At 34.1% G+C, this 19,200-nt stretch overlaps 2 protein-coding genes across 2 annotated transcripts; one reads left to right on the forward strand and one right to left on the reverse strand.

The window, feature by feature from the left end:
- Positions 1–3,830: 3,830 nt before the first annotated feature.
- Positions 3,831–10,689, reverse strand: LOC142540182 (ethylene-insensitive protein 2.2-like). The gene is made up of 8 exons (XM_075646153.1): positions 10,468–10,689; positions 8,947–9,649; positions 8,488–8,574; positions 8,288–8,398; positions 7,991–8,203; positions 7,430–7,615; positions 4,706–7,330; positions 3,831–4,290 (listed from the first exon to the last, which is right to left on the reverse strand). Exons 2-8 carry the CDS (start codon positions 9,202–9,204, stop codon positions 3,934–3,936), a joined length of 3,837 nt encoding a protein of 1,278 aa, XP_075502268.1. The 5' UTR covers positions 9,205–9,649; positions 10,468–10,689; the 3' UTR covers positions 3,831–3,933.
- Positions 10,690–15,995: 5,306 nt separating this feature from the next.
- LOC142540183 (29 kDa ribonucleoprotein A, chloroplastic) lies at positions 15,996–18,406 on the forward strand. Its single transcript, XM_075646154.1, has 5 exons — positions 15,996–16,431; positions 16,926–17,027; positions 17,132–17,434; positions 17,911–18,026; positions 18,176–18,406. The coding sequence occupies exons 1-4, from the start codon at positions 16,081–16,083 to the stop codon at positions 17,980–17,982; spliced, it is 828 nt and encodes a 275-aa protein (XP_075502269.1). The 5' UTR covers positions 15,996–16,080; the 3' UTR covers positions 17,983–18,026; positions 18,176–18,406.
- The last annotated feature ends 794 nt before the right edge of the window (positions 18,407–19,200 follow it).

Below are 19,200 nucleotides of genomic sequence, written 5' to 3' on the forward strand. Positions count from 1 at the left end.
TTTTCACTGTCATCTCGTCAAAGTAAGAACTTTTTGGGGGAAATGCATGGTGTACCATGCGATAAGCTTCGATGCTATGCTTTTTAAAATTTACATATATCGATATTTATAATATTATTAATATATTATTATTAATCTACGAAGTATATATATTATATATATAATAAGAAATGCTTCTCCAATCTCCATCAAGCCTATTTTATTCTCTTGTAAGATGTCGAATGTGTTTGCTAATGTAGTTCATCTTGTACATAAGTCAAATTGAAGTAAAAGTTATGGGACAATAGTTTTAAAAGAATAGGGTCAAGTATTACAAGAAAGAGTAGGTCTCTTGTGAGACGGTTTCACGAATCTTTATCAATGAAACGGGTCAACCCTGACAATATTCACAATAAAAAGTAATACTATTAGCATAAAATTAATATTTTTTCATGGATGACCCAAATAAGATATCCGTCTCACAAAATACGACACGTGAAACCGTCTCACACAAGTTTTTGTCTATAAGAAAAATTAAACGACTTAATTATATGTCTATGATTTTTTTAAAAAAATATATATTTCATTATAAATAAATTTTGTAATCACGTTATAACAGAGACATTAAATTAACACATTGAAAATTATAAAATATGACAAGTTATTAAGATGTTGATGTTGTTTTTTTAATGAAGACTATATTTTAATTTGATCTATCCATTTCAATTAAATGCGTATGCATTTCCTTTCTAGCTGCCGAAATGATATTACTATTCCACAACCAACGAGACGCCCCACCAAACCTTCCATATATTTTTCCTTTCTTTGTCCAAAAGTTTGGTAGATATTGAATCATTTTCGTAACGAGTAGATAGACGGTATCATATAGTTTTTTTTCGTGAAATACGTCAATCTTGTTTATATTGACAACAAAAAGTAATATTTTTTTATGAATGACTCGAATAAAATATTTGTCTCGCAAAATTGATCAGTAAGACCATCTCACGTTAATTTTTGTGCTTCCGAATTGTATCACGTGAATCTTGGAATTATATTTACATGAGTCTTATATGCATAGTTTGTATTTATCAGATGTTCTTGATATTGTGACATCCAGAAATAAATAAATTAGGAATAAATTCATTTAAAATGATCGAAGAAGATTATTTGAAGATATTAATATTCGATAACATAACAAAGGATGTCGATTGATATATATTAAAAGATGAAGAAGAACGTAAGATAGACAAATTAATTGGAAATCGAACATGCCATTATTCTTTGGTTTACTTTCTCCACAATTTATTCTGTAGTGCTCTGAAAAGTTTTCCCACGTCTATATATATATATATATATATATATATATCAATCAATGAACTGTATAGATTGTTTTATCTCTTTGTATTAGTTTTCTAGTGACAACGAATATCACAAAAAAAAATTATTAGATGGTTTTATGAGTCAATTTTGTGAGACGAATCTTCTATTTAGGTTATACATGAAAAAGTATTACTTTTTATGTCAAACGTATTACTTCTTATTGTAAATATGTACATGATTGACATGTTTTACGGATAAAGATGTGTAAGACCATCTCACAAGAGACCTACTGTTTAAATATATGCATCATGTTACAATCTTTTCTTATTTTTGCAATGATGGATCGAGTCCAAGATAAGTGTATCAGATAATATTTCAATATACATTTATTTATAAAGTTTAATAATTATATTGCAGCAAAAGGTTTTGAAAAAAAAAATTTAAAGTCATTGAGAAATTTGATAGTATATATACACATATTAAAGCCAATAATTAGAAATTTAAAGAGAAAATATAATTATTAATATAAATACTATATATTATATTGTATGGTATAAATGCATCACATACAAAAGTGCGTGATTAATAATGATTTCCACGTAATGAGTCCTGTGATGACGAACGCCACACAAGGGAGACATTTATTACATCAACGGTACGGTGATGCGGGGAAATCTAGACCGTTAGATGTAAAGTTGTGGTTTGGTGGATAACGTTTCTGAGTGGTTCATCAACTCAAAAATAATAAAGCCGATAAATCCAAATGATTAATACAATAACGTTCATCAATTAAAATGACAAATAACATTAGGTAAGTCATGCGCGATAAGTTCGTTCGATAAAATATTGATAAAAAAATCAAATTCTTGGGTATTGATCAAACGATCATATATTACATCAACTCGGACATCTACTGAATGCAACATGAACCATTTAATAATATTTGAGGTGGAGTTGTAAATTTAAATATACTCCATGGGTGAAACCCTAATTCTTCATCCAATGATTTTGATAAAACCACAATTATTTGTATAAATGGGGCTCACATATTGCATCACATAAAACCAACAAATGGGCACTTTTATAACTCTTGCATCAAGATTTATATGACAGTACTGCTCATACTGGTGTTCCTGATAATCCAAGGGACGATGGTGAATATAGTTGTGAAAAGACATCCAGAAGACCACAAAGACAACATGCTTCTTTTAAGGGGAAATTTCCTTTAAATACTTACATTCAAACTTAAATTTACGTTCAGTCTTTGTTAGAAATATTATGTGTTTGCACTCTCGGATTCACAACAAAACGTATATACACTTCTTGAGATCACATGTTTTTTTGAGATAAATATTGGTGCAAAAAATAAAAAAAAAATATGGTACTAATATATAGTTTTTGAGTACTAACTGTTTCAGATATGATACTGATATATAATTTTTGAGTAACTTGAAAATATGTTACCAATAAATATTATTTGAGTACCAACTGTTTTAGATATGGTACTAATATATGAGTTTTTTAGTACCCAAATATGTTTAACAAACGTTGATATTAATAAAGTTGTTTCAATTATATAATCAAAATCTTATATTTTTTACGAGATGTAAAACAATTAATACTAAAATGTCATATATTAGTACCATATTTTCATAGTGTTGTACAAATTTTCGTCCGAAAAGACAAATTCGTCATTAATACAAATATTTATCATATATGTTTGGAACTTAAAAAACATATAGATTTGAAACAATTGGTACTCACGTATTAATATCATTTTTTTTAATGTTTTGAACGATTTTCATCCAAAAAAATATGTGGTTTAAGAGTTCAAACACATTTTTCTACCAATATTTGATATACATGATTGCGTATTCAAATATCATATGTTAGTATCGTATTTGAAACAATTAGTACTCAAATATCATATATCATCATATTTTTAATGTTTTGTATCGATTTTCATCTACGAAAAGACATATAACCCAAGTAGTTCAAAAACATTTTTCATGGCACAAGTACAGAAAGCAATTTACCGTTCTTTTAACTGAGCATGAATATTATTTTAAAAAATAAACCAACATTTTACCATTACTAAAAGTAATCCACTCCATAATTTAAGAACGTTTGATTCTGCATTTATGCTTGTCTATCGAACAGTACCTTCTTTCTACTGCGTGATTAATATAAGGTCTATATGGGAATGGGGAGAGAGATGCTCTCCTCTTTTATGCCAATAATAGTTGCCTTTTCCATACCATGATCAAGTGCGCTTATGGTGATCATACATGTCCAGTGTGGCACTATGTATCGAGGGTCCCAAATAAGTTGTATTGTGGTTGAAAATATGCATCAAAATAAATCGCCAGCTGTTCACTAATGGCGTTAGACATCGCAAAATTTTACGAAAGCAAGAATCCGCTTGCAACCACCATATTTCCACTGTTTCTTGCAACCACCATATTTCCACTGTTTTTCTATCCCTTTCTTTTAGCTAATGTGTTGCATCTAGTACAAATTTATCCCAGGCATACGTAATAAAATACATGGTAACTACAAGAACGACTCAGTCAGTATTTAATACAAGAGAGTTTGTCGAGTCCAAAATCAAGAAACCAATTTAATAATTTAGTGTTACAACTTTCGGGATCCATGCACCGTTTCCTGGGATCCAACTGGTTTATTCGACAAACGCCGTTTATACCTTTTCAGTACTGATGCTAGATTCTCTTTTCCTTTAGGAAAAGCTACATCACCCGCTGCAGTGCCTGTTCGTCCCTTACGACAAGATATGGCGATTTCAACATCTTTGATCATGTCTAAAAGCATAGCTGCAGTTGTGAATTTGCCCCGAGCCATTTTAGCAGGTGGGGGTAAGCTACCATTTGAAATAGGAGGGCTGGACTTTCTTTCATATCCAGGAGGAATCTCGAGGCAGAAGCAAGGAACTGGTGGCGATCGAGGCTTTGTAAAAGCCAGATCAATTATCCCCTGTATATACATGGTCGTGATGTTAAATATAATAAAGAACCAGATAATGAGCAACATGTGAGAACACTAGCCAAGAAGTAGTTTTATGCAAAGGGTTGATCCATTAATTTAATCATGGGGTGCGTGGAGAAAACGGGTCGTGATGTATTTTGGGGTGGTGCGCCAAAATTTATAATTTTCGAAAAGACCTGACATTTGAAAACATTTTACATCGGGTGGAACACCCCCACCCTATTGCCCCTGGCCGGAAGGCAGCAGGGAAATCAATTTTAATATTCTTGGTACAAAAAACAGATGGAAGAAAACAATAATGTAAAGGTAAAATGGTAGTTTAATTCCTATATAATGGTATTTATGAGGGAAATTCAGAAGAATATATGGTTCAAACATCGCGAAAAGGAAAGGCTGAGTATACCTGAAGACGATTAAGTACATAAGTGTATTTACCCCAGAGCTCAGGCCGGCTTTCCATGAGGGAAAGTTCAAGAATCCTGTGAATGCACCAAACACCAAAGCTTATAACAATATCAGCTCTCCATACACATCCCTCACCACAATTTGGAACCGACGTTAATTTTGTATGGTCTGCATCTTCATTTTTTATAGCAGAACCTAGTTTTCTGTCTATGGCCCTTGCTTCAACTTCACACAATACTCTCTCCCTGGCAGCTACCCGATCTATAAGGTCCTCGTCAGTCCCATCATTTTGTCTGAAAAGCCAGTCAAATCCTTCCAACTTCAGAAGTTTCATGATGCAGCTTCTGAAAGACTGTAGAAGCTTCGCTTCAAACTCCACAATCGACGTAGTTTCTTGTGTACTTGACAGGGGTTTATCAGCCACACCAAATCGTTCATAGGGCTGCTTAGACCACAGGGAACTAGCACCCAAACCAGAACTGAACTGTAGAGAAAACGCATCTCTGCAGACCTTCGAAGGAGAGAGCTCACTAAATCCTAAAGAAGCACCAGCCCAAGACGAAGGACTCTGATAGGTTTGTTCATGTGCTAGGCGGCTGATGAAATGCCCATATCCAGTGATATTATCATGATTACTAGTCACAGAAGAATCTCGGTGAGGGACATATAGCCCTGATATGTCCGGTAAGCTGTAAAATTTCTTCAAGTCGGCTGGGTTGTTAGCCAAATCCACGTGTTCAGGTGCAGAAAGCTCCTTAAATGGCCTTTCAATATTCAACGAATTGTTTTGAGAAACAGGAACATTGTGAAAACCAGGAGGGGTGAGAGTGCGCAACCCATTCTGTGGCTTCTGCCCCAATGCCCGAGCAAACAACTCTTTTGAATTTGATTTGATTGGCAGAGTGGACTTTTGCTTTAATGATTCCAATTGGTCAACTTGATAATCAGAACCTTTATCAATAACCGTTCGACCTAGATACCAACCTAAATCACAGCCATGCACAGTGGCTGGCTGCAGATTGTATCCATCAGATGCGGCTGGAACATGAACACTATGATAGCGCCTCTCACCAGAGTCAGGAGCCTTGTGGTTGGAATTTCGAACGTACGCGTCTAAAACCTGCGGGCTGGGAGACCACATTGACGAACCCTCGTGAACCCCAAGAGGTGATCCAATACCACTCTGGGCAATCTGCTGTTTTGGAGAATTGTAAAAACTAGAAGTTCTCAGAGAATCAGATCCTCTTCCACTAACAGATGGTATATATCCAGTAGAATCCTTACACGTGCTATCCACTTTCACAGGGGTAAGTGAAGATTTTATATCTACATTTGGATCAGTTCCCAGTAAAACATCCAGTTTCTTAGACTTCGCTTCCTGGGTTGTTTGCCCATGAAAATCAAAAAGTTGTCCCCAAAATTCATCAAGAGTAGTAGTTAAATGGCGTCTGGCAGCACGACCAAGTCCTGCTAATCTTGAAAGGCTTCCAGCCCCACTCCCTATCTCATCGCTTTTCCCACTACAACTTCTGACAGATCCTGGACCGTCAGATACCAAAGACTGGCTACCATCAGGAACATCTTTAGTTGACTCTTCTGGCTCCCAAGGGCCAACCTCATCACCCTTCTCCTGTGGCAAATATTCCTCATTTGGTGATGTCTTCTCCACCAAAAACTCTGGCTCAGCACTAGATGAGCTAGCAACTAGTGGTTTACTATCAAGAACCTCATTATGCAAAGATATAGGCACAGACATTTCTCGGATGGTTGAAGCTGCCTCAGAAAATCCTGAACCAGGGCTTGCCACTTCAGATTTTATCTCCTTAACAGTATTCAAACAAAGATCAGTTGAAGTATCCGTAAGTGTTTCAGGCAATTTGAGATCAGCACTTGAAACCATGACGATTTGATTGTCTCCAAAGAATTTATCAAATGGCAATTCAGGTTCCTGCTGTTCTGTGGCACTGTCTAAATGATGCTGGGATGCACGACTTTCAGTTTGGTCTCCATCTGTGCATGGCTCAGGCGCAGCAGTTCTTATGTCCCATATCAATGCCTGGGCATCTACTGCAGAGCTTGCAGATTTCAATGGTGTAGTACCCAGCCAAAGCATCAAGCAGAGGGATGATAAGGCACCAAGCAGAAGAATAAGATAAGGAATAGGCACACTGTTTCCAATGTTCCACTTCAAACTACTAACCCAGTCACTACTGCCGAAAATAATCTCTACGACAAAGACAATCTGAATCCCCAGTATACCAACAAATGAGATTAATGTGAAGAATTCCACCAGCATAGGAATTTTGTATGCACCCATTATTGATCTTGATGAAGCAATGCGGAATAGGGGGATAGCAGAAGATGGGAGTAAAAGACCAACTAAAACCTGTGTAAAGATCAGGTGTTGAAATATCCCTTCGGCTCCTGTATTCCACACACAGTAGAGGGCTGGAATTATAGCAATTATTCGGATGGTAGCCCGATGAAGCCAGTCAGGAATATCAGTTTTAAACATATCTTGAATAATGACCTGTCTTCCAAGATACCATCTTAATGCTATTAGTTGACTAGAGCAAAACATGATACATATCAAACCAACTGAAGTCACTGAGTTCCTAAACACCTGCATCATCATTTAGTGTATCATAAGTAACAGTCGGTGGACAAAAGGAATTGCACCTAAATCTTAACCAATTGAATATTCTGCACATCCAACACCAACCTGATCCAGCAAAGACAATGCATCCTGTAAGGTAAGCAAAACTGGCCCAGTACTATATAACACGTTAGCCGCCAAATTCATGAGCATATAGTTCAGCAGGAAAATGCCACTGAAGATACAGATGATGGCAAAAAAATGGTCCTGACACAAGGTACCTTTAGAAAGACTAAGTTTCCCTTGAGTTAACTGCAAAAACATGGGGCGGAGTGTTTAATATTCTTTTAAGACAAATATCACATAAAATATATTAGAGAAAATGAGAAATGAAGCGATGCATAAAGAGTATGACAGGTAAACAGTAGAAATTACCCAAAGATAGATGTACATTCACAAATCTGAAATGCAGAACCAAACTAATGACAATTTAATATCACGTATAGATCAGCACATTTTGTTGCCTCTTATTTGACAGTACATCATTGAAAGTCAGATGCCAGAATATCAGTAATCAATAACCATGCAATTTCAGAAGGCACTGATGATAAATGAACATGGCGCGCGCGCGCAGTGTGCATGTGTACAGAGAGAGCGAGAGAGAGAGAGAGAGAGAGAGAGAGATACCTTTACAGCAGAAGAATGAAGGTAAAAATTGTAAGGCATGATATTTGCCCCAAGGAGACTCATCAATACATATGCATTATCTCCATTCAGCTTTGTAAGCATCCCACCCATGGGAAACGAACTTTCTGGTTGACTTATGAGCAATCCAAAAATACAAGATACTAGGATGAAGCTTGCCAAGCATGTGGATAAGAACTTTGCCTTGGGATTCTCCTAGTAACAGAAGATGAAAAACAATTACATTTCATCCATTTTAAAAAAATAAGAAATGCGACATAATGGAGAAGTGTAACTTACAAAGAGGCTGGAGAGAAACGGAAACAAAATAGCATCAAAGCCAGTCAAAAAAACACAATTAAATATGTCAATTCCAAAGACGGCGTTGAGGCCATAAGCAATGCCCAGGACCTATTAGAAAAGATTATTCATGAAATGACAATGCGTAACCAGTTAACTAAAAATTTAACTTCAAACACTTTCTGAAAGTATGAAATTACCATAGTGAGATCCAAAGCTATCATTGAAATCTCTGCCATAACTCCTAAGAGTATGCATGTCTTATCATCATATTCCTCATTGCAAACCTATGCAATATCAAGATTATGAGTTTGACATGTGTGCATTGAGCATTTACATAATACAAGACCAAAATGGATAGGATAAGGAGATTGATGGAAGCAATAGAAAAGAGAAACAACCCTCCTCATGGTTCAGTAAACAGGTAACCAAAAATTAGTCTTGACTTAATGATTTGGTTAGGAAAGATGACTATCAGCTATTTTACATGTTTAGAGTCCAAAATGATTCGGTAAGATGACTATCGGTCAACATAAATGATTTAACAAATGAACCTGAGATATCTAACGTTTGCACCAAGCACAACTTCAAGTACAGTAATTCTGAACCAGAATTTATTGCGTCTCGAGAAAACTAATGCGCTGAAGGAAAATAACAACCTGGGCAAGATCTTTTCCGGTGGCAATTGCTACACAAGCAGATAGGTACTGATACAAAATAGCAGCAGCATTAATAAGAAGCAAGAGCAAAGACAAATCAAGTCCGAATCGAGCACCTCCCTCTACAGCAGCAGCCCACTTTCCAGGGTCTACATAGCTGATAGTAATCCAAAGTAACGGTCCAGCAGAAGCAAGCATCCGCTCACGAATTGTTGACTGACTAGTAGTGATCAAATTCTCGGTTTCCATTTTTCTCATATGTCAAAATTTTAGAAGATTTGAATCATCCTCTGAAAGTAGAAATTTTCAAGCAGCTGCAAGATGTGTCAAGCATCACTAAGCTTAACAATAACAAGCCACCTGGCATATGAAAAATGACACTAACATAGCCTGATAGGAAAATAATCGGCAGCTCTTTCGAGGCAACTAAAGGGAGAATGGAATATAAGTCATCCTTGTCGAGAGAACCAGTCTAGAAGTTTGTTTATGAATTCATTTCCAGTGTATCCTTGTTACATGACAACTGCCGACACAATCGAACCATGCACTGGAAATACACGATTCAAATCACCATTGCACAATTGATTTTATATTCCCGCCAGAACAGACTCTATTTGATCTGATTAATCTTCATTGCTATATCACGATAACAACTACAGGGCAACTTGAACTTCTCCTAAGTAGTAACTGCGCCTGTTCATTCCTAATTCAAGAAAACAATTTCAATGATAAATATAATATCAAGACAGCAAATAATCTCTGAAATCTGGCGTCGCGACTCACAACATATCGGATGCCACAAACAACCCAAGAATAACATTTAAAATAACATCCATGTCCCTCAAAATTATGTTGTTTAAGGAAATGCATTAATCAATAAAATTCCTGAACTTCAGAACCGAGGCATAGTTATTAAACCACAAGGGCATCCAGCAAAAAAGAACGACCCCTGCCAACAAACAACGGCACTGGACCAATCATAGTCAGAAAAAGATTTCATTAAAATTGTAAAAGAATATTAAATCCACCAATCGCCAATAAATTCCCGTTTGTCTGCTGTATGAAGAAAGGTCCAAACTAAAATCAAAAGTTAAACTGCTTTCTCCAAGACCAACCATGGCAAATCCGAAGTCGGAGCTAATGTTTTAAAAACAATCAAACACACAAATAGGAATCGGACACATACACTGAGAACTGAAGATAATGACAAATATACCATGCTTCAAAAAATTCAGACGTACAAAACATCAACTTCGATACCACCAAATGACATAAAAAAAACAGAAGATTCAAAACCCTAATTTCTCAACCAAAGAAAAAAGAAACACACACACACACAGAGAGAATCCAAATCCCGAAAACACAGCTGATACCATTCATCCGTCCGAAAATACAAACCAGCCGTAAAGATAAAAACCTCCGATCGGTATATCCATAAATAAATAACAGCAAACACAAAAATCACGAAATACACAAAGCTAAACATGCCCTTTTCGTAAAACAATTAAATTCATTTTCCACCTTCTCCCGTCTCTCTTCGATTCAGGGTTGGATCAAACTTCAGAGCCTTCCTTGAATTCACGCGTTTGCTGATAAAATGAACTGATTCAAAGAGAATGGACAATGAGCGGACAGATATTAACACGAATATAGAGATAGAGAGAGAGAGAGAGTGAGCTGTGAGAGTCCCGGAGGGGTAAATTTTTATGCGTAAGTATTGATTGTATATATCCGTGCGTGTGTGTGAGAGAGAGGGAGGTTGAAGATAAATCCGTGGGGAAATAAACGGTGACGATGAATGAAAGGTTTTGGTCCGACTTCCTACTTTCCGTTTTGGAAATCGCTACCTAAATAGACTATTTTAGGATTTTTTTGGTCGTCGCCGTAATATTTGAGTGTGATACGATCTCACGAATTTTTATCTGTGAAACGGGTCAATCGTACTCATATTTACAATAAAAAGTTATACTCTTAGCATAAAAAGTAATATTTTTTCATGGATGACCCAAATAGAGACACGTCTTACAAAGTACGACCCGTGAGACCGTATCACACAAGTTTTTGTCTTAAATTTTTTTATTTTAAAATCTGAACTTATTATTATATTATAAATTTGTAAAGTTACTAAATAGAATTTATTTTTATAATTTGAATTTATTATTAAATTAAGAAATCAATACGCCAGTTTAAGATAATATATTTTTTATTAATTGAATAATGTATATGCATAATATTTAAAAATTAAAATAATATTGATGTATTTAAAATGAAAAATATATTATTATAATTTTTATTTTGTTATGAGTATTTGAACATGCGATAATTTTGTTTGTTATTAAAATTATTAATATAAAGTGGAAAGTAAATTTCATGATTTATTATTTTTTAAAAAATATTGTATAATTATTACATTTTATAATTTTTAGTTGATATAACCCAAATTGGACTCACTGGGATTGAGTCCAAAGTGAGACAGGACGGAGTTCGAGTTTGGTCAAACCTCTCCAGATATGTCTCGTTGTCATCCCTGGTTTTTTGTAAGTTGGTTGCACGAAAATATCTGTGAGGCAGATCGATTCGATCCATGCATATGATGAATCTCAATGTTTTTAGTATAAAAAATAACAATTTTTAATGAGTTGAATCAGGTTTGTTATTCGTGAAACGTTCTCATAAAATTTTTATGATAAAAAATAAATTATAATTATTTTAACCGTGTAAACACGCATATCGTGAACTGAGACAATTATATACATAAATGTAGAGATTAAAATATGTTATCAATGGTAAAAGTATACATTTCTAGAAAATTGAATCAAATTTTTGGTTTGGAACAAATTTTAATCGATCAAGGGTTTCAATCGATTTTATATTGATTAAAAAAAATGGTGTGTTTATAATTTAAACAGAAAAGTTCAATCTAATCGGACCAAACTAATTTTGCATATATAAACATTTGGAATCTAAATTTAATTATCGTTAATTAAATAATAATAATAATAATAATAATTATTATTATTATTATTATTATTATTATTGTTATTGTCTCGAGTTAAATTATTTCCCCACATTCAAAAGCAACCTCACACCAAAGTTGGACAAGTATGAATTAGGCACGTGTACTACGTTACCCTGATTGTAGTAGATTCGCACGTTAAGGTTCCTCGAAAATTTAGATTAAATAAACTTCTTATTTTATCTTTATTTAATAAATTCGAAAAATAATTGTACTTTCTCCAAATCTATTATATCAATTCGGTTAAAAATTAAAATGTAGGATTTTAAATTCCTTTCACTATCTAAGTGATAATTCATTCTCATTTATATAACCTTCATTTCTTTTTTCAGTTATCTCAAATGTATTGTCAAATTTATTCATTTAGTAGTATATTTCTTGTTTTTTTAATATCACTTTTAACTAAGTTTTGAAAAATGTACAACTATTTTTTTATTGAATAAAATAGGGATAAAATAATTTGTTTGTCAACTTTTTTCTCCCAATTATCTTCTTAATATGTGTGAAAAAACCAAGGTTTTAAAAATCGTGAAGCGCCCCGAATCGCGGATGTCGAGCTCCAAGCTTTTCAAGCATAAGCGAGATTAGCACATGCTTGAGCGTGAAAAAGCGTTTTTTATTTTTAGTGTAATTGTAATTATCTCAAATCAATAAATAGATAAAATAATACATAAATATGATAAATTTAAGTCTGATGCATTAATTCTCATATTTATAAAAACATAAAAATCTCAAAATTGCAGTCTTTCTTTATTTTTGTAACTAGTCCGCATTAAAAAATGATAAATATTTGTCAAATCATTATCATACATGCTTAATCATAATTAAAATTAAAATTAAAATATAAACATCTAAATTATAAATATAATTTATATTTTAAAATAAAAGGACACACCTTCAAAATAAAAAATTTAAAAATAAATAGATGTGATTAATTGTGCTTAAACACACTTAATTAAACACCTTAATTACGTTTAATTCGGTCATACTACATTTTAACTGCTTTTTTTCCAAAATGGTACGTTTTTGTCGAGTTTCAAGCTTAAGCGAGCTTTTTAGAACACTGGAAAAAAAATTAAGCTTGTATATTTAGAAAGGAGAGAGTACATGTTTTGCTTAAAATTCAAATTCACCCATCAACCTGGTCATTTCAAATAGATGAATTTTTTATTTTATCGTGAAATCGATGATTTGAAATCCTTCCACGAATCCAAACATAAGCTTTTGTAATTTATATCTAACAATGTTCCAAAGAGTGTTGTGTAAAATTTACCTCTTATTTAATGTAACTTTGTTAATTCTCTAATTAGTGGGTGTTTATTTTCCTATTATGATGTAGCATTTGTTATTCTTAGGAGATGGGTTGTGAGTTTTTGGGTTCCGTAAAAAAAAGAGTTTTAAACAAATTTTCTCGTTGATTTATGTCAGGAAAGTCGGTTCACTGTATCTAACCTTCCAAAGCACGTGATCTTACAACTTTACTTCACTAATTATTATTATTATTATTATTTCTGTTGTATAATAATTTCTCTTAATTGAGTAAGTCTCTTGTGAAACGGTCTCACGAATATTTATCTGTGAGATATTCACAATAAAAAGTAATACTCTTAGCATAAAAAATAATAATTTTTATGGATGACCCAAATAAGATATTTGTCTCACAAAATACGACCCGTGAGACCATCTCACACAAGTTTTTGTCCCTCTTAATTATCGTTCTTAATCCATATAGGATGCCTCTTGGAAAAATTTAATTCAAACTAGTAAACGAAGTAAAATAATTGTTATTACGTGTTTGGATAATGAACATAATCATTAATAGATTGAGTTGATTTATAATTTTTTTTATAGTTTTTAATTATTATTTGGATAACGTTATTGTAATTATATTAAACATGTGATTTGTAGAGAGAATATGTGAATTTTTGAATTTTTAAAATAAATTAGATATTATAATTATGAGTAAATTATATGAAAAACACTACTTATCTAAATGGATATGATATTTTCATAAAAACTAATTGATGTTACAAAGTCGGACCAGTAAAGTCTCCGACCTTAATATATAGTATAGATTTTTTTTTTGTTTGCATACTTAAACATCATGTTTTTATTTTATATAATTAAAATCTAATTGTAATGTGAGCAGAAAAATAAAAAATCTAATCGAATAGGCAAATACATTATCCGAGTGTCTATGTTTTTGTTTCTAGTAATTGTGGCATCAGTTATCATGTTTATTTTCTAGTAAGTTTCATTTTCTCGAATACAGGAACATTTAATAAAAATATTTTGTAGTTCACGAGAATTAAATACTTATAGAATACAGTCTCCTGTCATAATACTGTATCTGAAGTTTATGTTCGTGAGATGAGTTTGTCTGATCTATATATGTCGTAAAAAATAATATTTTATGAGCCGAATCAAATATTCGTCTCACAAAATTGACATACTAGACGATCTCATAAGAATATTTATGATAAAGATTATTCCAAAATAAATATGCAATAGTTTGGAGAGGTGCGCCAGTGACGAGCAGAAGCAATGTTATTAGTTTCAAGAACTGTCACGAGTTAGATTCGAACCTGCTCTCTTTATTCAGTTATAAAATCTAGCTATCCTAATGAATTCTCTCGACAGCACCGGTAGATCTCTTTAGGAACAAGAGTATGCCACTTTACCATGGGCTTTCGGAAAAATCGATCTAAGATAGCTACTTCTTGCAAAATGGTATCTGTCGAGCCCAGCTCTGTCATTTTTAAATTGTGCATGCCTCCTTTCTGATTCTTTGCCGGCTCTTGTTGTGATAATATATTTTTATTACGTCTAAAATATATCAAAGTAAAAAGACAAAAACATGAAAATAATGTGTCGGAGTAGGTCTGTTTTAATAACCAACTTACGCAAAAAATTTCCTTTTAACTGCCCACCAGACATATGAGTTTTGTATTGATTGTAGATTGATTTTTGAATCACACATTTAAATAAAAATTGCGAGAAGAGTAGACCTTATCTTAAATCAGTCACGGGAAAAAAAATTCCAGTAAACTGGATTAATGGGCCTCGTTCAAGTGTACTCGGTCCAAGTAAGATATAAGCTCCAGCCCAATAATGATCAACCCCAATTAAACCAAAAAAGACGACAAAATAAAATAGAAAATTAATTAAAAACAGTTCTGAAAAGCAAACACCCATTGGATGAGCGAATTAAATTCTTGCGTCCCTTCACTAGTTTGCACCAAAATATAAGTGAAAACACTGAATTATTTGCATAAAAAAATTATAGATTATATAACATAGCTTGTAAGTTAAGGAGAGAAAAATTTTAACTATGTAATTATATTTGTACAAGAGTAATTCCAGTATATTTTTTTCAAGGTTTTTTCATTCTTTATGGTGAGTGATATTTTCAATTATAAAACCATCTTAAATTTTAAAGATTTCCCAAAATTTCAGGGTAGTTTGAGAATCGAAAATAGTATTCACATAATCATTAAAAATAATTTTGTTTTTTTTTTATGTGTGAGATCGAGTTAGAGATTCATGTCATATCACTATAAACATTTAAAGAAATTTGTTTCTTAATCGGTCGGATTAAATTAGAGATTGATGTCAATAAATTAATATGTGAGATCATTTATAGGAATTTTGTGGAGTGATTTAAAATTTTTCCAAAGGATGAAGATGTTATAATACGATAAATATTTTAAAAAATGCAATTAAATATTGAATAAGTATTTTGTGAGAAGGTCTCACGAATATTTATCTGTGAGACGGGTCAAGCCTACCGATATTAATACTCTTAGAGTTAAAAGTAATATTTTTTCATGGATGACCCAAATAAGATATCCGTCTCACAAAATATGACTCGTGAGAACGTCTCACACAAATATTTGGTCGTATATTTATATTGTCACTTATTGTTATATTTGGGAAAATAAAGAGAGCTTTTTTCTGTGTTTTTTTATTTAAATTTAAAATAAAAAGGTTAGCAATTGGCTGGCTTATCGTGAGCCCTAAAAAAACCCCCTTTTTATCTCCAATAAATTTGTTATAGCTCATCTCCAAAACTCCATTCCAAGAGAACGAAACAAGAAACCTTATCTTCACACGCAACTATGGCTGCTTCACTCAACTTCCTTACCCTCAACCCACAAACCCTTTCGCACCACTCCGCCGCCGCCGCACCATCTTCTTTCGCTATATTCACACTCAAACCACTACCTAAATCAAATCTCTCGCTTTCCGCCGGTAATTGTGGCGTCAACTACGCGACTCCCACTTCCAGATTTTTGGGAAAGGTTGCGTTTTCGTCGGATTTGGACCTGGAAGAAGATGACTTTTCTGGGCCGGTGGAGGCGAGTTTGTCGCCTGACTTGAAGCTCTTTGTGGGGAACTTGCCTTTTGATGTTGATAGCGCAGCTCTTGCAGGATTGTTCCAGCAGGCCGGAAATGTCGAGATGGTTGAGGTAGTACTTTTGTTACTTCGACGCTGTTATTACTGATTAATGTGGGACTCTTCCTCGTGATTTGCTGGAAAGTTTTCGTTTCGTTTATTTCTAGTTATAATTTTGTCTTTTTGCAGCTATTCACTTGAGAGTTCCAGTTTCCAACCCATTCAATATCGCGTGTTTGTTAAATGCTTGTGATTGATTTCTTCTGTGGCCTCGAATTGCCTACTTTTACTGAATCCTGACCCTTCTCGTGTTTGTGCTTAGAAATTATTATTTGTATGCTAGATTTATTTTGACGAGCTTATTGTTTCGTGACTCGAATCTTATTTTATGTTGATTACTTGCCTTTGTAAGCCTAACGCATGGATTAGGCTCAAGATTTCACAAATATCTGCATGTCCCTTTGCAACTGTAAACTATGCCTTAGTTCATTAGACGAATTGGATGCTGAAGAATTTATAAAATACTGTTGCTAAAGATTTTACTCATTGAACTTGTGAAATTTGCAGGTTATCTATGACAGGCTTTCGGGAAGAAGTAGGGGCTTTGGTTTTGTGACTATGTCTAAGATCGAAGAAGCTGAAGCTGCGGTTCAACAATTTAATGGATATGTAAGCTTACGTAAAGTGCACCTTACTCACTCTTTACGACAGTTGTGGCTTAAATTATATTTTATGCAATTGGAATTAACGTGTCATAGCAAATGATATCACAGGAATTGCAGGGAAGAGAATTGAGGGTAAATTCTGGGCCACCACCAGCTAAAAGGGAAAATTCCTCATTTAGGGAGGGACCTAGAGGAAGGACGAGTTCTGGTGATTCAAACAGAGTTTATGTGGGTAACCTTTCATGGGGAGTAGATGATCTTGCACTTGAGACCTTGTTTAGCGAGCGAGGAAAAGTTAAGGAAGCCAGGGTGGTGTACGACAGAGACAGTGGTAGATCTAAGGGCTTTGGGTTTGTAACTCTCAGTTCTCCTGATGAGGTCAACAATGCCATCGAGTCATTGGATGGATCTGTAAGTACAATGTTCTGAAAATGACGAGGCTCGGCCGCTGGTGCATAGCTCTTTGAATATATTTGTCACCTAAAGCACATGGTGGTTGCACCTATGTGTTTTTGTTTATTCATGCTCAGTATATGTGCTTCAAGATTTGATCCACTTATGCATACTTTCTGAAACAAAACTTTTTCCTGCAATTATTTTGATAAACATTTGATACAACACAAATCTGATCACCGAAACTTTGTCGGTTGAATGCCTTTCATATTTGATAATCTTGATATAATCAATTATTCAAAATAGGTAAATATATATGGCCCAAATTCTTTTTTCATGCCTGTGGTTTTCATCAATTTTTCATTCAATTTCCTGTCGTAGATCTGTGTGCTCAAAAGTGGTTCGAATCTGGTTTGGCCTAGGACTAATTATGTGGTGCAAGTGTAGCATTTTCTTTTATACTGACTATCTTATTTAAATTTTTGTTGGCATAGGACCTTAATGGCAGGGCTATTAGAGTTAGCGCTGCTGAATCCCGTGACTCCCGTCCAAGGCGTCAATATTAGGGAGGGAGTCGTTCACATTCCTTGTTATGGAAAAGTAAATTTGGGTATGTACCTCAGATATTTGGAACTTTCTTCGAGCACAACCATCACATCCATATTTTTCCTTTTCTTAGAGTCGTCCTTACTCTTCTGCCTCATCTTACAAAATTTATTTGGTCCATCTTAACTAAATACAAGTTCCATTGGATAACAGAGCTCAGTAGAGGAGGAATCAAGGGTTGCAGCTACATTCCTGTTGGAGCTGATTGGCGATATAAATCCCAACTTTATATGTATGAACTCAAGTTGCAACTTCAAATTTTGGCTCTCCTGTCTGACAGGATCCGGAAGTCTATTATGTTTTTGCAATGTATGTATGTGACTATTTGGTCCACTGGGTACCTTTTCATGCGAAATTTCAATTTTGGATAAGATTTAACCTTTATGGCGTACCATTATCAAGAATTTTGTGATTCTGAAATGATTATGCATGTAGCTTTATTTCATTATTGCTATATATATAAAAAGACTGAAATCTTTTGGGCCGTCGACTTCTGAATACTGCCCTCGGAGGGAAAGATGGGATGGATCGCATTGGGAATCAAATGCAAAGGTGGCCGAAAAGCCACTCTCGTGAGTCAGACTAGGATCGGATTAGCTACTCAGGTGGAAACAATAGAACCTTAACTGTTGTCGAGTCAGTTTAGTTGGAGCGGGGAGCTTAAACAAAATTTAATACCTTTTGCAATATGAAATTTGAATTCTCTAATAATCATAAGCTACGTAAAACTGCTACTGATTATTATCTGATTTATTTTTTCAAATATAACTGCTAGGGAAGTTTGATTATGCCATGCATTTGGTGAAGTTTGATTAGGCCATGCATTTGGTGCACTGATCGTTTTCTCTAGAATGCTAATGATGATTGGGCTAAGTCTTGAACTAATCAGACAGAACAAGGGCACAAGTGTGGCTGTTCAAACAGACAATTACGTCGGAAATTCCTAGTTTTGTCTCAGTTGTACTCGGAAAGGATTCACCGCCGTCTCTTTAGCACACTCCCGAAAGAAGATATGTTGTTTCATTCGCAGCCGACCGATTTCAATCACCTATACTACCAAACTAATAATCAAACTCAAGATTTGGATCCAACAATAATAGCACGTGTTTTTGTGTATGAGTGATTTTCTTTTCTCGAAGAGAAATCCGAAGTGACAATCCATGATATTACACGGTTGG

The sequence above is a fragment of the Primulina tabacum genome, chromosome 3 (assembly GCF_025594145.1).
Source record: "Primulina tabacum isolate GXHZ01 chromosome 3, ASM2559414v2, whole genome shotgun sequence".
Classification (NCBI taxonomy): domain Eukaryota; kingdom Viridiplantae; phylum Streptophyta; class Magnoliopsida; order Lamiales; family Gesneriaceae; genus Primulina; species Primulina tabacum.